Source organism: Aethina tumida, chromosome 2 (genome assembly GCF_024364675.1).
Source record: "Aethina tumida isolate Nest 87 chromosome 2, icAetTumi1.1, whole genome shotgun sequence".
Taxonomy (NCBI): domain Eukaryota; kingdom Metazoa; phylum Arthropoda; class Insecta; order Coleoptera; family Nitidulidae; genus Aethina; species Aethina tumida.
The window spans coordinates 37,361,207-37,382,129 of record NC_065436.1 but is presented as its reverse complement, the minus strand read 5'-3'; the positions used below and the strand labels follow the sequence as shown (position 1 = coordinate 37,382,129).

Genomic DNA, 20,923 nt, shown 5'->3' with positions numbered 1-20,923 from the left:
TTGAATTAGATGATTAAATTAAATATTACAGAATCATAAAATTTATATATTTAGAGTGATAAAAAATATATAATTTATAAGGAAAAAAATGTTTAAAATAAGTTTCATAAAAACTCCATTTCTTGTTTGAAAAGTTAAATCTTTTTAATCTTTCTTAATGAGATAACAATATTTAAGTTTACTTTTCATATTTCTTAATATTGTTATTAAAAAAATTAGTTAATTAAAACAAATTTTATTAATTAAATAAGATATTACCTAAAAAAATAATATTATTTTAATTAAATAAACTATCTCTAAAAGTAAATTTTGAACTAAATGATTAAATTAAATATTACATATTACATAAAATTTAAGCATTTTGAAAAAATATAATTTATAAAGAAGAAAATGTTTAAAATACATTTTTGTATAAACTCTTCTTGTTGGAAAAATTAACAAACAACTCACTATTGTTTTGTGAAATAATAGTTAATTAAAACAAATTTTATTGATTAAATAAAATATTTTATCTATATATGTATAACATATTATTTTTTTAAATAAATAAACTATCTCTAAGAATAAATTAAGTAATACAGAAACATAAAATTTATACATTTACAGTGATAAAAAAATATATAATTTATTAGGAAGAATGTTTAAATTAAATATTACAGAAACGTCAAATTTATATATTTAGAGTGATAAAAAAATATATAATTTAAAAGCAAGAAAATGTTTAAAATAAATTTTTGTATAAATTCCATTTTTTGTTGGAAAAATTTAAACTTTTCAATCTTCCTTGATGAGATAAGAACCATTAAGCTTGATTTTCAGTCTTCTTAATATTGTTACATAAAAAATTGTTAATTAAATCAAATTTTATTGATAAAATAAGATATTACCTAAAAATATTTTTATATCTATATTTGTTTAAAATATTATTTTAGATCCTTACCCGTGGGTTTCCAATTTTTTACTTCGCAGTATCGATGGCATTCCATTTGCCGGTAATGTTAATAAAATGAAAATTAAAACTGACTAAATGCGTAAGTGCACGAAACCAGTCGGTTTTATAAAATTGAAAAATGGCTTGGAAAAACAACTGCGCGAACGTTTCAAATGTCGCATTAATTTATGACATCAACATGAACCGGGCATTAATTATTTATAGAGGAAAATGGTATTTTTTACGCGCCGGCGAATTGTAGATATCAACACGGAACATCAAACAGTTTTTTCTTTCTCTTCTATTGTTTTACTGCTGTTTTGCATGTTTCTCGTGTTGTATTTAAAACTACAACAATTAGCTTTTTTAAAAAATAATAATAGAACTGGTTTATAATGATAACAAGATAATAATTGTGTCCAAGGCAAAAACTTATACATATTTGAATTCTTTTAATAAGCGTGTCAACACATGAAGAATGATTTTATGCGTACAGTCAATTTATAGAAAGTAAACACAGGCTATAAAAGTTGTTTGGTTAGTCGTTGAAGCTGAAGAGTTTTGGATTTTTTTTCCCCTCTACCATAAACTTCCAATTTTTCACAAACTCCCACCATAATGTCTGCCGCGCACTCAAAACTTTCCACTTAAAACGCAAAACGTAAAGACGCCCACTAAACCATAAAACATTATCCGAACAACGCGAAACCTCCCCCAAAAATGCTTCAACGGGTTTTTTGACTAAGTTTTTCCCGAGCGCACTAAATTGCAAAGCTGGCCATCCAGCAACAGTTTCCGCTAATTTCATCTACAGGTTCCATTATCTAAATCATATTGAGACAAAATGCCCCCAGAAATGCAACGACCATGTGAGGGGGGTCTTGGACCCATTTTGCTTTCAACATCGTTGCTGACGCTCGGAGATGCCACGACACCGGCAATTGGCCGTGCCAATCTCCAAGAAGGTGGACAACCCCGGACTCCATTCGGTAACCCACCCCCACAAGAACGGAGCCTACTATATATAGTGCCCACAGGAGTCTCGAGCTGTACGAGCCAATGATGTGTATTTTAACAAAAAGACAAATAAAATATATTTTAGTTTAGTTTTAGTTTTTTAGTCTTGAGGAAAATCCAATCTCGTCCCGCCATATAGTACAGTATGAGTCGGAGGCTGTGTGCGATATAAGGGTGTGTCGCTTCCTACGGTTCTAGTCGGTCACATCGAGAAGTTTGTTGTTACTTTCGATATTGGAAAGTCTCGTCCCGAAAGGAAATTTGAGATTTATTGTGAGCCGCTCCTATGCGACTTGTCTGTTACGATATATTTGTTTTTGTCTCGCCTTTTATTCGATCTTTTCGATCCTCTACCTCCACCATATTACGGCGGACCATGAATGGTTGTATAAAATTATCGTTAGTCGAGGTAGTTAAGAGGGAAAATTTGAATTTATATCGGATGCCAGATGCATATAAAGAGCGGCTTTGTCGAGGTAGCCGGTCGTTAAATTTCTTAAGCAGTACATTAGTAATCGGAAGCGATCTGTTCGATGGTAGTCCATAGTCCATTACGGCAAGGGATTTACAGGAAGTCCGGTTTATTCTGCGGTCTAGTGGATCCTTGAAGATTTCGGGGCGGCGTAACCAGTTGTTCGACCGAGAATTCATTACTGGATACACTTCCGACGACGCGTCCTTTGCCAAACTATACCATTGTCTTTTTTTGATTTCAGACACGCCTTCGTTCGCGATATCCAGAGAGCCGGGTTTCGGTTTTCCGATCCGCGAAGGAATGCCGGTGTCTCTGAAGTGCGATGTGGACGCGAACCCGAAGGCTCTTCCCGTCTGGCAGAAGGACGACTCGAGCCCGCCCGTCCAACAAACCCCTGACGGCTTCTTGAATTTCACCGAGATCCGGCGGGAGCACAGCGGATGGTACAAGTGCATCGCCCGCCATCGATTGGGACGGTTCTCCAGCATCGGATACTTCCTGAACGTCAGATGTGAGTAAATGTGCCAAGGTGGCAATTTTTTACCTTACATTACTTGCTACGCGAATGAATTTATTTCGGGCATAAATCTTTTAAATAATATACGAGGCAGTTAACCTGTTTCATATCGTTTTAATGAATATATTATGCGCCCGTAAAAGTGTTCCCTGTAATAATTTCCTTCGATATGCCATTAGTTAAATTTGACTTTCATTGCATGTTTCACAATAATTTTTTACTGACGACACAGCAATATATTTTGCAGTTTACCGCTTTTCTCAACTCGATATTTCGAACAGTGTATTTTTAGTCGACTCCTAGATTATTCATCGTATTAAAATTAGACTAAGAACCAAGTGAAATGGAATATTTTAATTAAATAAATTTCATAAAATATATAACAATATATTTATTGTAAAGGTTGAGGCTTTTGTCACGATTTCTATAGCTGTTTCGATTACTGTAGTTATTCGGATTTATGGGTCGACTTTTGTTGGAATTATTTCATAACGTTTCGCTAGAACGAGTGGTAAGTATGTTCATACGTCTGATTTGGTTCGCGGCACTTTGACATCTGATTGATAACTAAATCACAACTTAGACAACTGTCTAAATGGTACATATCCTTATGTATTTGGACAGACTATATAAGCGAGGTGGAAACGCTTCTGATTTAACTAATTGTTCGCTGTTGGTGTTTCTAGCTTTCTCTGTGTTACGGATAGAATTGATCAAATCTTATTAAAACAACATCCATACGGTTTTTATACCAACAGGGAAGATTCAACACAGTCTCAGATCAGTCAAAGATAGGTGAGACCACCAAATAGCTTCTGGGATATAGCGCATACCATGCTCTTGCGAGAAAGTATATATCGCTACCACAAAACAATGACAACAATAGGGACTGGGATTAAGGAACACAAACGAAACTGCATCCTAGGACAATCAGATAAGTGTGCTGTAGTTGAACATGCACTGTTAGATGGAAATCATAAGATAAAATTCCAAGATGATTAGGGAACAATTGAAATCCATAAAAACGGAAACAACTTCAACTGAAAAGAAGCATTGAAGCTTAATAAAATATGAACACCAGTGCTCAAAGACACCAAAATCGCTAAGCAGATAAGAACGGCCAACCAACAGAATGAAATTTCTAGAACATCAGTTGTCTAAGTTGTCATTTAGTTGTTATTCAGATGTTAAAGTGACACGAACCAAATCAGACCTCTGAAAATGCTAGCCACTCATGCTAGCAAAACGTTTAGAAATAATTCCAACAAACGTTGACCAATAAACCCGGGCAACTATAGATATGATGAATATAACAGGTGGGCTGAAAAGTAACCATGTTGACCACCGAAATGCGCTGCTATCGCGAAAAAGATTATGATGCCTTATAGTCCATTCATATTTAGACTGAGATGTCAAATTTCAGCGGGATACAGCCCTTAGTTTTGTTTTGACAGCTGATTTTCGGTTACGTGTTTATCATCATAATTTTCGTTGTCTCATTATTTTTTGAGAGGCAAATGAACCAAGGAATCAAAAGAAAAGTTGAATAAATATTATGGGGCTAATGCTTCTTCGATTGCACCGTGAAATATTGGTTTAAAGAGTTTCATGGTGGCCGAAAACTCCACTCCCGATGATCCGTCGCGTTATTTACTCCCATGGGATGGTCATGACATACTCTTTGTGGAATACCTCGAAAAAGAAAAAAACCATCAACAGCAAGTATTACTGTGCATTATTGGAGCGATTAAAGTCCGCGAATCGTTGCGAAACGGCCTTACATAAAGTGAAAAAAAATGTTGTTTTTGCAAGACAATGGGCCGGCACACAAGAGCATCGATTTAAAGCTCCCATCCACCTTATTCGTCAGATTTAACTGCATCGGACTATTATCTCTTCCCAAATCTCAAGAGATGGCTCATCAATAAAAAATTCAGCTCGCGGAGGAGTATTTATTTTTTTAATTTTCGGACGGGATAAAAAATTTGAAAAATCGCTGAAATAAATGTATCGATCTGAAAGGACGCCCTCAAAGGTAACTATATTAAATAATAAAATCAAATTCTATCAAAAAAAAAGATTTTTTTCTACGAACTTTTCAGTCCAATTGTTATTTATTTTTAAGAAAATAAGTTGGTTGATTTTTATTGGTCTAGGTTCTTACGACTTTAATGGCAAACTGAGTAAAGTGTTTCATTGTCTAATTCACTTAAGCTTCCAATATAAAGGGATATTCCCGGTTATTTTGCTAAATTAGCACTAAAAACAGGAATTGGGAAATGTGCGAGTCCAATTTGCATAAGTTAATTCGGAGTGATTCGACCCAGTCACGGAGATGCTTGTAAAACGTTGCTAGTTTAATGATTTATTTCCGTAGAGTTGTGTGTTGTGATTAATACCACCTTCATGTGAATACCACCTTCATGTGAATTAATTAAATTAATTCGATTATTTGTAAACCAGAAAAAAAACTTGTACATGAATATTTAACCGCCCCTTCATTTTATTTCCAATCATTTGTGTGCTCAAAGTTGAATAATTGCTCAATTACCAAAATTCTCTTTAAATAAGCCCCAACCGAGAATCTTATTTATATCCCCAGAAAAAATGTTTATAGAAAATTTATAGGCATTTTCTGAACACAAAGGAGTGGTTTATTTTTTGTTGTGCCAGTCTTTCGATTCTTGCGGTTTACTCTTGGCAATATCCCGTTTAGAAAAGAAATTACCGGCATGTTATAAAAGGTAAGTAACGGTTATGGTTTCGTATAAATAGGTCTCGGATCCGGGAGTGGATTAGTTGTTGAAGTTCCGTGGATGAGATACGGCTTTAGAGCAAGCCGGCGAACAGTTAATTAACGGGACAGACGCATTTTACAGCGTCCCGACGTTCTACATCATTGTCCTCTGTTTTAACGAAACTTTCCACGCTTGTTTATAAAACTCTAAAAGGATTACAAAGTTTCCAACGTAATAGTTTCATGAAGTTACTCGAAATTGCAACTGGAAACTTGTTTTTTCAACAGTACCTACCTGTTGGGTGTTATATGAATAATAATCATTATATTTGTTCAGTCTTTTTCTTGATATTTAACTTTGTTTCAGATGACATGGAAGTGACCCAGGAGCCAGATTTCGACATCGGAGAGCTCAGTTCGACCGGACGCCAACTGGAGGTGTCTTTGGGAGGAGCCGTCCAACTGGCCTGTCCCCCAGGTAAAATACGCGATTAAAATGAAAATGGGACAACGCATTTCCATAATGCACACATTAGTAGAATAAAGAGTAAATAATGTTTCAGTCCAAGTTGCATGTTCAGGTAACATCATTGCAGCCTTTGGAAAGTTTGTTCCGTACACACGAGTGACTTACTGCAAACGCCGCTCCATATCGTATTTCCTCATATTCACTGCCAGTTTGAACCAGTTTACGTCCCGGCTTCGCGGTACTTTCAATCTACCAACTTTATACGACGAACAATAATGAAATGATTACTTAGGAATATTCGTGTTTGGGAGGGAGAGTTGATTAAAACGAAGGGATCAGATTTTAATTTATTCGATTAAAAATCGGATCGGCGAAAGTTTTTAATCACCGTCTGAGCGCGGAACGGACGCAGTGAAAAAAAAGTGTACAATTTTTCGATTTGCGGCGAACAGTATTATTAACTCGGGCCGAATGTGGAAGCTATTTAGTCGACTTGTTCGGATCAGATACGAGGAAACCGACAGAGTTAAATTAAAAATAGAATTATCGCCGCCATTAATGGAAATAAAAGCCGTTTATTATGGGTCCGATGGCACATTGCACCGACACACCGACACGTTACGACCGACGCACGAATTTTAATTATCCGATTCCCGTTGACGTTAAAAATTATACAAACGGGGAAGAAATGATGATGGAACAGTGTGTTTTAACACAGGGGCTAACAATGAAAACAGTTTCAGCGATAACCGCTTCATTTGTGTGAAATTTCTTACCGGCGAATAGGCAGTAGTCGCTAGGAGCCAAATCTGGAGAATACGGTGGATGTAGGAGCAATTCGAAATTCAATTCATATAGTTGCCATTGTTTTGATTGACTTGTGACATGGTGCGTGTTCTGGATGAAACAAAATTTTTTTCCTTGACGTATTCGGTCGTCCCTTTGCAATTTCAGCCTTCAAATACTCTAATACCGCTAAATAATATTCACTGTTGATGGTATTACCCTTCTCAAAATAGTAGATGAATATTACACCACGCACATCCCAAAATACCGAGGCCATAACTTTTCCAGCCAATTGTTGTGTTTTCAGGCGCTTTGGACGAGGCTCACCAGATGCTGTTCATTCAGTTGAAGACAGTTTTGATTCCAAAGTGAAGTGATAGATTCATGTTTCATCCATTGTCACATATCGACGCAACATATTCTTGTTTGCTCATACTCATGAAATAAAAAGCCAACACGTTCTTTTGATATCTTTACGATATTAGCTAACTTACGCAACTTCAATTTTCGATCATTCAAAACGATTTTGTAGATTTTTATTGACGTTTTCTGGTGTTACCGTCTCATTTGGTCGTCCACTACGTTGTGTATCATTGGTGTCTCCACGACCATGTTTGAAGTTAGCAAACCAACAATTTATTGTTATTTTTGATGAAGCGGAGTCCTCATAAGCCATTGCTTCGCTTGAACGGTATTTTTTTGCATCAAAAAAAAAAAAAAAAAAAAAAATACGAAATTGCTTTAATCCACTGTTTTGAAAATAAAAGTAGCGTCACTCTTAGTACAATAACTCACCAACTAATTAATAGAATATCGTGAAATTCTAACAGCTGTCTTTTGAAGGTTATTACTAACTGAAAAAGAGGTGACTGAAATAAAACTAGCACCGTATATGTGTTAGGCCCGGGACTTTTCAGTCCATGTAATAATATTTACTTTTGATGGTATTTTCCTTCTCAAGATAATCGATGAATATTACACCACGCATGTTCTAAAATACCGAGGCCATTACCTTTCCAGCCGATTGTTGTGCTTTCGAGCGCTTTCGACGAGGTTCACCAGTTGCTTTCCACTCAAATGACGATAGTTTTGATTCCAGAATAAAGTGATGGCTCCCTGTTTAATCCATTGTCATATTTCGACGCAAAAATTCTAGTTTGTTACGTTGAAACATGGCCAAACACTGTTCAAAACCGTCAACACATCATATTTTTATATCTTTATGAGTCAGCTAAGTCCTGCAACTTCACTTTTCGATCATTCAAAACGATTTCGTGGATTTTTGTTGATGTTTTCTGGTGTTACCGCCTCATTCGGACGTCCACTGCGTTCTGCATCATCCGTGTCTCTAACTCCACGTTTGAGTCAACAAACTAACGTTTTAATGCTATTTCTGATTGGGCGGAGTTCCCATAACGCTTTTCAAGCCATGAATGCAACAAAACTAGCACCATTTATGTGTTAGGTCTGGGACTTTTCAGCCCTTGTGTTACTAAAAGACGTTGCAAAAAGTTTATTGAATTTTATTTGTAGCAGAGCGCGCCGACACAGTTTTATTATTAAATTTTAATATCTGGTAAATCGTTTGCATTACAAACATACCGTTCTTTCATACGCGGATAAAATAAATATAATCCCGTATAATCGAATGAGAATTTTTGTAACCGTGGGAGCAAGAACGAATCGGAATAAAGCGGGGCCACGATAAACACTCGAATGTTCTTCACCTTGTTTACATATGCATGCGATCGCAAAAAGTTAAGTGCTTTCCCGGAAAATTCTCATGTTCCGGAATTATATTCGGATTGTTCTTCCGCGCTGACGTGCACGTTTAAATGCCATCGCCATAAATATTTCGTCGGTTTGCTTTAAACGAGTCCCACTCTTTCACTTCCTTCTGTTCGTTATATTAATCCTGAAAAGGACTTTGGGGAATCATCGTTCGGAAGATGGACGGGCGAGATAAAGTCGAACCCTTTCAAAAAATCCACACTCGGATATGTAGAGTCTATCGCAAATGAAATCTGGAAGTCGATCCCGTGAATATTCGTTGAATAAATAAATGCTCGAAAAGTCCCATTCAATTCCGGTAAACGGTTTATTTACGCTTATGAAGTGGTGCGGTTAAAGTTTGTATAGTTGCGAAAATAAAATTTATTTCATATTGAATAAAGCCGACACTAAAACGGGAAACGTTCCCAAGAACCGATCCGAAATGAATCGGAGGTTAAGAAACTTTCCGACGGTCGCGTTGAAAAACTTGGAAAATCCGCAAATGTCGATTTGTTCAATTCAACACCGACCAATGTTACGTTGCGATCGAAAACTCGTTAAAATACACTTTGTTGCATCGGAATTTTATATCGGACCAATCAAAATGCGCTTACGATAAAATTACGATGCCCAAAAATCAAATTCATAAACCGACTTTTATTATTCCACCTTTCCATTTCTACCGTGGTTGTTTGAACTATCAATTAATTACGTGTAACTCTATTTATGTAAACAATATCGATTTAAATATCCCATTGCCGCACAAACTAAAATTTTGTTTAAATTAATACGAGTACAACAAAATTTGAATGATCGCTCCACCGGTCGACCGGTATGATGTTTTCAAATTATTGGTCAACATAATATAATTTGTTTGTTGACATTACCTAATTATAAATGACGTCGATGTGCCTAAAATAACGGAAACATATTTACTCATTTGAAATTTATACAAAACTAGAATTGCGATTCTAGTTTTGTATAAATTTCAATCGTCGTTCATTTCGAATACTAAAAATCAGCTAAAACTAATATATGCGTTAATGAACCCCCGAACGCCCGAACGGGGGAATCGCCACGTCGACACAAATCCTGATTAAGTGTTCCTTAGGAACGACCGGCTGCTGGACGAGGGTGGAGCCGGGCTCCGGTCGTCTCGATCCCATGGGAGCGTCGCAGGAACTCCGACTGGACAACGTACTCTATCAGGAGGCTGGCGAGTACAGGTGCGTCGCCCCGACCAGGGACTCCACCAGGAGACTCGACTCCATCAGGAACGCTTTGACACTGCACGTCATTGTCGCCGGTATGTACCATTTATTAATTAAACACACGCACACAACAAAGTAAATTGTACGAGTCCACGTAAATTTTTATTTCGAATCATAAATAGGAAATTTACGACCGAATTTACATAGAAAATAATATTGTCAGCGCCAGCGTTAATAAATCAGTGGAAAACATCGCATAAAAATTGTAATGGAGAGGAAACGGTTCAATGCGAAACATAATACTATTACAGCGTTGACAAAATAACGCTCCTCTAAATTAATTTATGTTCTGCATTATTGTAAATAAACTATTTAATATGGATTTAATTAATTTGAATGTATAAACAAACGCACTGGTAATAACATATTGAATCTATTTCGATTGCATTGATTTTAATTGGAACGAAAATAAAGTGTGAAGTATTGCGTTAGTTTCAGTAATTTAATAGTTGTACGAATTCGGAATTAATTACGAAATTTATCAAAATCCGTTCACGAAATGCGAATCGTCCGATTTTGATCCTAATTGATCGGATTAATGTCCAAACATGAAGTAATTAATAATTATTATTTTAAATGTATATTATTATATATGCACAATACAATGTAATTTTGCTCAAATTAATATTAAATGTTAGAACGATACGTGTCCATATTAAATTAAATAATTTCTTGGCAAATGTGAGTCGTTTAGTTATGATAAGATTATTAATAAAGGTGGTAATTAGCGACTGTTGTAGATTTCGCCCGATTTGACGTGGAGGCAGCGTAAACCGTAACAAATTACGTATCGCATTAAGCGTGTTGAGCATCCTATTATTCAGTCCCCGAATTATAATAATAAGCTAATTTAGTAACCGAGTCGCAGACTAACATCGTTTCGTGAATAAAGTCGACGGTGGGTTAAGGGATGAGGATGGGGGCAAAACGGGGATTAGTCAGATCTTATGAGATATACGAGTTTATATCGTACCGGTGTGACACAACTGGAAACGTTAAACGAACTTGACTTTTACACCAGGAATTGTCAAGGCTTTACTTAATTATGACCTTTATTTTTCTAGTGTCCAAGTCGTTGAATACATAATTAATTTCTTAAACCAAAAGTGAATTTATGCAGTCAAACGTATAAAAATCACGATAAGTGCGCAGCTTTAATGGAATGCGTGAACCATAACCAAGTGTAACATAACACGGTTTTCGGCCGACAAATCCGCAGTTAAGCTAATTATTATGTATCTTGTTTGTCGTTAATTTAGTTTAACGCGCATTCAAAGTGAAGTCTCGCTTTCATTCCGAGGACGAGGACGCCGCCCCCAAAACGCAAACCCCAAAGAAGCCGCAGAAGATGTAGCAATTTTGCTAGAGACAATGCCAGAAATAAATTACAGCCCATCATTTGTACTCCGTCTAGCAGATAAGACCTCGAGTGTTTGTTCTCTTTTGTCTTATTAAAAGTATAATTTGTTTATTATGTTTTATCTTTGTTTGCGATTATAATTGTAAATTGCCGGAGTGCGTTTCAAGAAGTTTTGTTCGCATGTTGATAAGGCGGTTTCGGTTATCTAAATTGCTTGCCGACTAGTTTTGTTCTTTTAATCGAATAGAATTATGTTTACCCGAAAACTAGCAAAAAACTATTTAACAATACATCCACATACATCGTTTCGATCTAATCAATAAAAATACGAATGCAATGAAATGTTCAAGCAACAACATTTCTTAGTTTCAATACCTATAGTTCTTCGGGTTTGTTGGTCGAAGTTTTTTGGAATTATTTCTTGACGTTTCGCTAGCACCAGTGGCTGATTTGGTTCGCTTAGCTATTTTAGTGTTTTTGAGCACTGGTATCCATATTTTATCAGGCTTCAATGCTTCTTGTTTTCTATTGAAGTTGTTTCCATATTTATGGATTTCAGTTGCTTCCCTAATCATTCTGTTGTGATATCTACCTGTCGAGGCAGGCAATTGTATATTTGAAATTTTATCTTATGATTTCCATCTAACAGTACATGTTCAGCTACAGCAGACATGTCTGATTGTTTTAGGATGCTGTTTCGTTTGTGTTCCTTAATCCTAGTCCCTAGTGAACGTTTTGTGGAGCCGATGTATACTTTCCCGCAAGAGCATGGTATGCGATATATCCCAGAAGGTGTTTGATGATCTATCCTGGCAGAGTGTGTTGGATCTTTCTTGTTGGTTTATAGATGTTATATTTTAATAAGATAATGGAAACATGGACAAGAAAAACTAGATCAGTTACTAAAACACCTAAACTCTCAACATAACAATATCAAATTCACAATGGATTTGATGAAGGAGAACCAAATAAACTTTTTGGATGTCATAATAAAAAGAGTGGGTGAATATGTAGACCATATAGTATACAGAAAACTTGCACACATCGATCGGTATCTACATAAACTATCTAACCATCATCCTAGTCGAAAACAAGAGATCATCAAAACACTAACCTAACGAGCCAATGGGATATGTGTCACAAACCACCTCATTCAACAACAAGAACACTAGAGGTCAACGGATACAAACGTTCAGAAATAAGTCATACAATGAGACCTCATAATAATAAAAATCCACCTAGTGAGCCCACGATTGGTAAAGCTTTTCTCCCATATATATGTAAAGTTACCGATAGAATTGGAAAAATCTAATTAAAACATAATATCCATACTGTTTTTATACTAACAAGGAAGATTCAACACAGTCTTAGATCTGCTAAAGATATGAGATACAATGCTCTCGCAGGAAAGTACACATCGGTACCACAAAACGTTCAATAGACACTAGGATTAAAGAACACGAACGTAACTCCAAACTAGGACAATACAATCCATATACACGGAAACAACTTCAACAGAAAAAAAGCATTGAAGCTAAACAACTATAGATATAGAAACAAAAGCCTCAACCTTTATATTTCTTAATTTATTATCGAAAAATTCCGATCTGCTTAATCCGAATAATTAATCCTCAGCTTCTAATTATTAGGGTGACGATCAAAGACAGTATTGTAGTCAAAGTGAGGCTGAGAATGTTTCCGGATTTTAAATCGCCTCTGGCGGATTATGAATTTGCGAGTATTGGAAATGGGGCTTTTGACATGCAAATCGTTTGTAATTGTTGTTCCTCCGGCATCCACCCGATCGTCGAAGGTATTCGAGTGTGCTTTCTCCAGAAGGAAGTGTTATTAATTAGACAACGGGTCGCACTATTAAATTATCGGAGCCACTGTTACATTTATCTTTGGACCCGGTCTTGGCAGACTTTGCACGGTCCGCGCATAAATCTTAATTATGCCCCAAAGATGAATCCCGTTCTGCGATCTGCGTATTAAAGAATATCCGAGGGGTCTCGTGGAAATTTTGGTAATTTCATTTTCGCAACGGGTTTCGAATTAAGTTCGGGCATACGGTTTTGGTTTGCGGGATGAATTATTCCGGGCGTCGCGATCGTTATTTCACGAAATATCGGTCCACACCAGTGCTAATTATTTATTGTAGTTGAACTTTTAGTGGGATCAACTAGGTGCAAACAGAAACACGAAACGGTGCCGGTGATTGTGGCATATAAATCAAAAATGGCGAGTGAATGCAAATGACATTTTATCTGTTGATTCGGGACCAATTAAAAAATCTAATGCAAATGAGTCGAGTTTGCCGAAAATTACACGCGACCAGTGTTACACGGTATATCAATTTACATTCGGCGGAGCGCAGTCGATTCCCAGTTATAATAACACGTGATATTCAGTGAGTGAAGCCACCCGCACCGCCCGACTATAGGTGACAATGCATTCATCAAATTTCAACGGATCCAGATGATATTACGCCGCTGCTTGTGGATCCATTAATTAAACGATATGCCATTTAATCAATACGTTCAAATTAACCAATCATGTCGAGTCCACATCGAGTCAACTTTACCCGCTCAAAGGTACAACATAATATAGAGTAAGACATGAAAACATAATTGTCATCACCACGGTTAACGTGCTCCGATTCGGATTGGAGAAGGAGGGAACGAGAAAAAACGATAAGAAAATCCGGGAGAACGGGCGCGTCGCAACTAACGAGGAATGTTATTACGCTGATGAAAGTGCACCTTATTTTCCTAAACGATCATTTTAAGAGACAATTTAGATTGGCTGGCGAACAGAACGGGAAGTCACGCAACTCGAAATCCTCTTCCAGTTTGCTAAGAATTTATTCGCTTCAATTATAATTGTTCCAGCCGGAGCAAACAGGAAGGAAATAGGCGAGGAACGACTAACGAAATAGGACTTGATGGTAAACAAATAGAAAAAGAATCGAGGACTTATTCAATACAATCTGCAGGCCAAAGAGTTAATTGTGTACAAAAGTGGATTCTTTGCCATGCGCCAACGAATTCGAACGTCTAATTACTGGTTTCCTTGCTGTTAATCTCGTTCCACTTCATTATTCGGTACTTAAGCCACTAATTTGCACCTTTTGCTTCTTTATAAGCCGCAAACGGTAAATCGATCGTTTTAAAATTGGATCCTCTGGACGCAACACATCGTAAAGCATATTTTTAACCGGTTTGCAAAACCCTCTCCACAAAAACCTTTCTTTAATGCTTTCTATTATCAGTGAAAATTGGATTTTCAAGTCGTGAGAAGAACGCAACCGCGACGATATTTTAATTTAACCTCTTCAACACCCCTTTTTAATTTTGACCCCGTCCGCCTTTTAATGTGCGCTCTTCACCACGATTAATAACTGTTACCGGGGTTGGACTTTTTCAAGGTGCGCTTTAAAATACTCATGTGTGACAACATGAATAATTAAAAACTTCATAACATATTGTTGTGACGAAACAGATATTGTACAAATAAATCATAATTAATGGAAGTCACTTTTTGAAATAAAACAACAAAGTTAATTAATTATTTTAATATAATTAATTGTGTTTTGTTTGTTGTTCGTGACATCAAAATTGGAACAATGTTTGATATTTCAATTCCAACGAAACAGCGAACTAATTCTAATCACCTAGAATTCATTAGCGATCTTTAACACCATTATCTTATTGGGTGTCGACGATGTGACACCCGGTTCGACTAACAAAGCCGAAACACAATGCTCATATCGCACAGACAAATGATAAATTTTAGGGGGTGGCGAACACACCGCCGACAACCCGGTATTTGTCATTTGTTATCTGTTAAAGACAGATTAATCTTAATGAAACAATAGGTTCGCGTTCTCCGTTTCGGATCACCAATCGATATTATCTACTAGTATATGCCGACATTAATATCCTTTATTATTATCCATCCAGTTTATGTCTCAATTATTTATCCAGGGGAATACCATTCCCACACATTTCGATAAATCAACTCACAACTTGAAAAGATGGGAAACCCTAATAAAATATTAACTTATTCCGAATTGACATTTATAATCAAATTGTGAGATTAAACTGGTTAATAAAACTTCATTATGTCTGACACAAACCCTCGTAATACATCAACAAAAATATGGGTTGGCCTAATTTTATATCCGCAAGAAGTTATTGCGCCGGGAACCATAATTAAACACGCTTTAGCTGGTGAAAATATAAAATAACGCAATTACTTCTCACGCTAACCGTTAGTTTGTTAATCACTTTTGAAAAACGACCCAAACGTGATTAAATTTATTTATTTTTTTGCATTTTAGCTACAGTACTGGCAGAAAATAGAGCTTTTTTTTAAATTCAAATACTTTTTGTCCTAGTTTATATGTTCAAAAAAATGTATATTGAAAATTAACTTCTCTTTATAAATTTAACAATTACATAATTAAACAATAAAAAAATAACATTGAACACTATTTATTTTTAGAGCATGTGTCATGTTTCTTTATACATTTTAGGTTTCGTGTTTCCAATAAAATTCTTCTACGTTGACTAAATTCTGCTTACAGAATACGATACACCATTTAAAAGAAAAGAAGTACCACCGAAAGTTAAGAAGTTGGACTTATTTGTTAGTACAAAATTTTCGGACTTTGTATTATGTTTCTTCTTCTAATCATTGATTAACTGATACTTTGCCGTCAAAGTAAAGAAGCTTTATAGAATTTCTATAACCATAAAATGAAAAAAGTTCATAAAGATTTGTATTTTAAAAAGTGATAAGTTTGCTAACATTTATGATGTTTCTTTTACCTTGATCACGGAGGAAACATTCTTTAACAGTAAAGAAGTTCCATCGAAAACCAACAAGTTGGATATGTTGGTACTGTTCATTTTTAATCCATTGTTCATGTTTCTTAATATACATTTTACGTTTTTATTGTTTAGGTGTGATGTATTCAATAAACTTCTTATAATTGTTGATTAAATATTTAAAAAAAAAAATTTATAAACATCATTTGTATTAAAAAAAAAATCTAGTCTTTTTGATATTTTACTTACCTTAATCACAGAAGAAACATTCTTTAAAACAAAAGAAGTACCATTGAAAACAAACAAGTTGAACATATCTGTTTGTACTATTTATTTTTTGGACATTGCATTTTGTTTCTTAATATATATTTTAAGTTTCTTTTGTTTAGGATTCGTGTTTTCAACATAATTCTTCTAATCTTAATTTATACTTTGCTATTAAGAAGTTTTAAATTAATTTCCGTAAATTATGATACAATATATACAACATATTAGCTGGTACTAATCATTTTTTGAAAATTGTATTATATAATTATGTTTCTTTTCCTAATAAACTAATATCAATTGGTATACAAATTTTAATAATTTTATTGATTACTATACTCTTTGTATCTTAATTTGTTGTTCACTGTCTCCCATAAGTTTTTAATTAAGTTTAGATCGGGAAATTGACATGGTCAGTTCATAATATTAATTTTTTCCCTTAAAAGCCAATGCTTTAGTTTAAAAAGTTGCTCTACCTTTTACTAGGCGAATGTTAAGTTTTTTGATTTGTAGCTAACAAAATTATTTTTAATACAAGAAATATTCACCGATATATTTGTGTACAGTGTGTTCATAATTGGCATAAATTATATTAGATTTGCATATACAGGGCAGTAGCAATTATATATTTTTAAAGTTGCTTTACTTCCTGCCAATACTGTATACCGATTAATTGTGACGGACACTCAACCATGAACACATTCCATTTTCGGGTTTCAAATAGTGAACCAATCTAACATATTTATCGTAAATAGTAAACATGTTAGTAATTCATATAAATTAAAAGACGAAATGAAAATTTTAATTAAAACAGTTCGTGTGGGGTATGACATAAGGACGGGTTGCTAATTAAAGCCGTCACATTGATTTTAATAACGTTAAACCATCCACGGTAATTATCGTTAGTTTAGGCTCGGACATTTTATCCTGACAGTTCGGACTTAATTCAATTCCACTTTTCGAACTAGTTAAATATTTCACGTTGGCAAACTTCCTATATGTCGGTCGAAATAATTATCTTTCGGGACGCCACGTACGCTTTTTAACAGTTGTTTGCTTGTTATGTCCGTTTTAGCTCGACCGTAGCGTCAGAGGTTCTTTACAAACACATAGTTTTCGAACGTTGTCGCCTTTAATTCGATGTAAAGATAAATTCACCACAGTGACAGGTACCAAATAAATGCGGTTCGGTCGGTGTGGAGTTGCGCACCGCACCGCCGTAGAAATTAATGCAAATTTGATGTCTTATTTTTACGAGTTAAATCCAAAGTAAACAGCTCCCCGGGGACGGGGATTAAATTAATGCCTCCATAAAATATGATTTTACGATGGCGAACCGAGGACCCGGGGACCGAACGTGGAGGAGGAATCTGCATCGGCAGGTCGACAATTCGCTCCGTACACTCGCCGAGTTTTGTTTGTGCCGTTCGCTTTTACTGCTGTCAGTTCAGTTTTGATGTTCGGATAAGATAAATCTCCAGACAACTATCCCCGGCTACCGAACGGGAGGATAAATTTTATTGGGACGTATCACCGACGGGAAATGACCGGACAGACGCGGACCTTTCGTCGAACAATAGTTTTGGTTTGAGGGGTAACGAGACGTTGCTGCCAGGGCATGCCATGGCAGTTTATGCTTTTGATTTTAAGACAGGTTTTATTGTCGGTTTGATTAGGTCGACTGTGATCGAACCGCATAAAACATTCGACGTATTGACATTTAGCTTTTCGGTTTTTCGGTCAGGAAAAATGTACAAATATTTATTTAATCACTACGTAAAATTGATGGAAATTTATAATCAATATCCTATTAATGTGCAATTTATATTCTGTTATATACGTGTAACGTATTTACACATTGATTACAAACATGTCTTTGTAATTAGAAATCAATAGGGCCAAAGTAATTACAAATATAGTATATTTAATTATTATGTGCTAATTAATATTTTACCATTTGCATTGCACATTTTAATTCATAATTTATGTTCTAAATCAATTTGTCACAATTTGTCCGATGAATGGAATAAAATTATTCGTGAAATTCTTTTCAGAAATATTTTATGAATAGCATTGCTAATTTGTTAAAGTTCAACATCGATGTTAAAGTCCGCTTTCATTCCGATGTAATTTATATTCTGTGTGAGATTTTCATCAACACTCTAAATACAATCTTTTCAGTTAATTTATGCCGTTGCTGTCGACTTTTTTCCCATTAAGGGAATCATCATTTCTATCAAGTTTTACAAGGATTCTACAATTTCTTATTATATAATAGTTTTAGTTTATTACAAATATGTCTCTTGAAATAGTAAATGTAAGTTGGTGAGCTACAAAACAAATTTCGATTAACTTATATAGGCTGAAACCAACGTAATAACCTCAGTTTCAGCGATAACCTCTTTATTCGTGCGAAATTTCTTACCAGCAAGCATTTTTTGAGGTCTGCGAACAGCCAGTAGTCGCTGGGAACCAAATCAATTCATGTAGTTTTGCTTTGGCTTTCAAATGCTCCAATAACGCTATAAAATGCTGTTGATGGTATTTCCCTTCTCAAGATAGTCGATGAATATTACACCGTGCATTACCGAGGCCCCTGTCCATCTGATTGTTGAACTTTCGGGCGCTTTGGACGAGGTTCACCAGTTGCCGGCCACTCAGATGAAGATCGTTTTGATTCCGGAGTGAAGTGATGGATCCATGTTTCATTTATTGTCACATATCGACGCAAAAATTCCGGTTTGTTACGTTGAAACATGGCCAAACACTGCTCAGAATCATCTACACGTTTTTGTTTTTGGTCAACAGTGAGCAAACGTGGCACATGTTCTTTTGATATTTTTACGATGTCAGCTAACTCATGCAATTTCACTTTTCGATCATTCAAAACGATTTTGTAGATTTTTTTTGATTTTTACGTTGTTACCGCCTCATTTGCACGTCCACTGCGTTCTGCATCATCGGTGTCTCTACGACCACGCTTGAAGTCAGCAAACCAACGTTTTATTGTTGTTTCTGATGGAGCGGAGTCTCCATAACACTTTTCAAGCCATTGATTCACTTGAACGGTAATTTTTTCCCATCAAGAAGCAGTGTAAAACTAAAACACGAAATTGTTTTTGACCCTTTGTTTTGAAAATAACAAAAGTAGCCTCACACTTAGCACAATAACTCAGAAAATAATTAATAGAATATCATGAAATTTTAACATCTGTCTTTTCAGGGTTAGTACTAACTGAAAAAGAGGTGAATGCAATAAAACTAGCGCCATTTATGTGTTAGGCCCGGGACATTTCAAATCATGTGTTTGTTAATTTCCAAGACGTGTTCTGTTTTCTGTGGAATATGTACAGCGTATAACAAGTAATTTTATAAACTGCCTCCAGAGAAGATAAACATTGGAGACAGAAAAGTCAGAAAAATGTAGGTCACATACCCAAAGTTAATAATAAACAATCGCGTAAGTAAACTGTTACGTAAACTAATTGAATTTTTAACCCGAGGTGTATCATATACAAAGTGACATTTCCACCTGTGCATGTATCTTTACGAGTGCTGATAAAGAGCAATAATAAAATGACTTATCTTTACAACGTCGTCATAAGGGACGCGATTCTGCGCTCGCAGGCATAAAATCGTACGCCACAAATAAACACTTTGCTCCCATCTCCCATCTAATATCGGGATACACGACATAAATGCAAATAGTGACATAAAATTGTTGCGGGACTCGAAAAATTCTTGTTTCTGCACTATAAAATTTGCGATGCGCGATCACGGCGACACTCCCGTTTTTGTTTCCTCGAATCCTTCGACTCTCCGAGGACGATTTCGATTCCTGGCTCTGCGCTCTTTGTTTCGCAAATCCATGAATGTCTCGCATATATTTATTTCGATCAGAACTCAGTTTGTTATAATTATGTCTGTACGTTTCGAAAGCGGTGTCAATTTACATTGCGGTGAAGGAGCTTTCGAAAAGGCCACCAGGGGTGAGCGCTTGAAATTGCACCTTAATAAGACAACGATTGTTCGTTAAAAGTAATTACAATGTTTTTCAAGTGTAATCGCCGTTAAGTTTCCATGAAGGAAGGGTGGAAGAGTGGAACTCATTAGAAGGACGGGGGATAAAAGTGGTGCGGCATGAACCGCATGCATTCCAACTTTATTCCCATTAAAATCAGCCATTAAATAATATAAAAGTTCGAGTGCCCGCGGCTGGGACATTATCGGGTGGCACTCGTCCTTGGTTCCGGGCCATACGTAAAAACGTAAAAACGCGATCCGCCCTAATTTAATTAACCCCGTGTTTAGATCATCCTTTGGAATCTCCGCCAACTTCCACTTGGAAACTTTTAAATTTACACTGATTTCGTTTTTGCGTTTGCCTTTGACCCACTCCCTCACGAAATATAACTTTTTCACTTTCAACTCCCATTTATTATTTACAATGAAACGCAAGAGATGAGATTCCTGATTTCAGATTCGTTAACT

The 20,923-nt window shown here is 35.7% G+C and overlaps 1 protein-coding gene across 2 annotated transcripts in view; it reads left to right on the top strand.

Annotated features, from left to right (window-relative positions):
* Nucleotides 1–20,923, top strand: part of LOC109599020 (CD166 antigen homolog A) — a 140,749-nt gene that overhangs the window by 93,126 nt on the left and 26,700 nt on the right. For both annotated transcript variants that reach the window (XM_049962608.1, XM_049962607.1), the window contains exons 5-7: nucleotides 2,665–2,934; nucleotides 6,045–6,155; nucleotides 9,817–10,011. In XM_049962608.1, coding sequence (XP_049818565.1) covers nucleotides 2,665–2,934; nucleotides 6,045–6,155; nucleotides 9,817–10,011 — 576 coding nt within the window. The remainder of the gene's footprint in view (nucleotides 1–2,664; nucleotides 2,935–6,044; nucleotides 6,156–9,816; nucleotides 10,012–20,923) is intronic.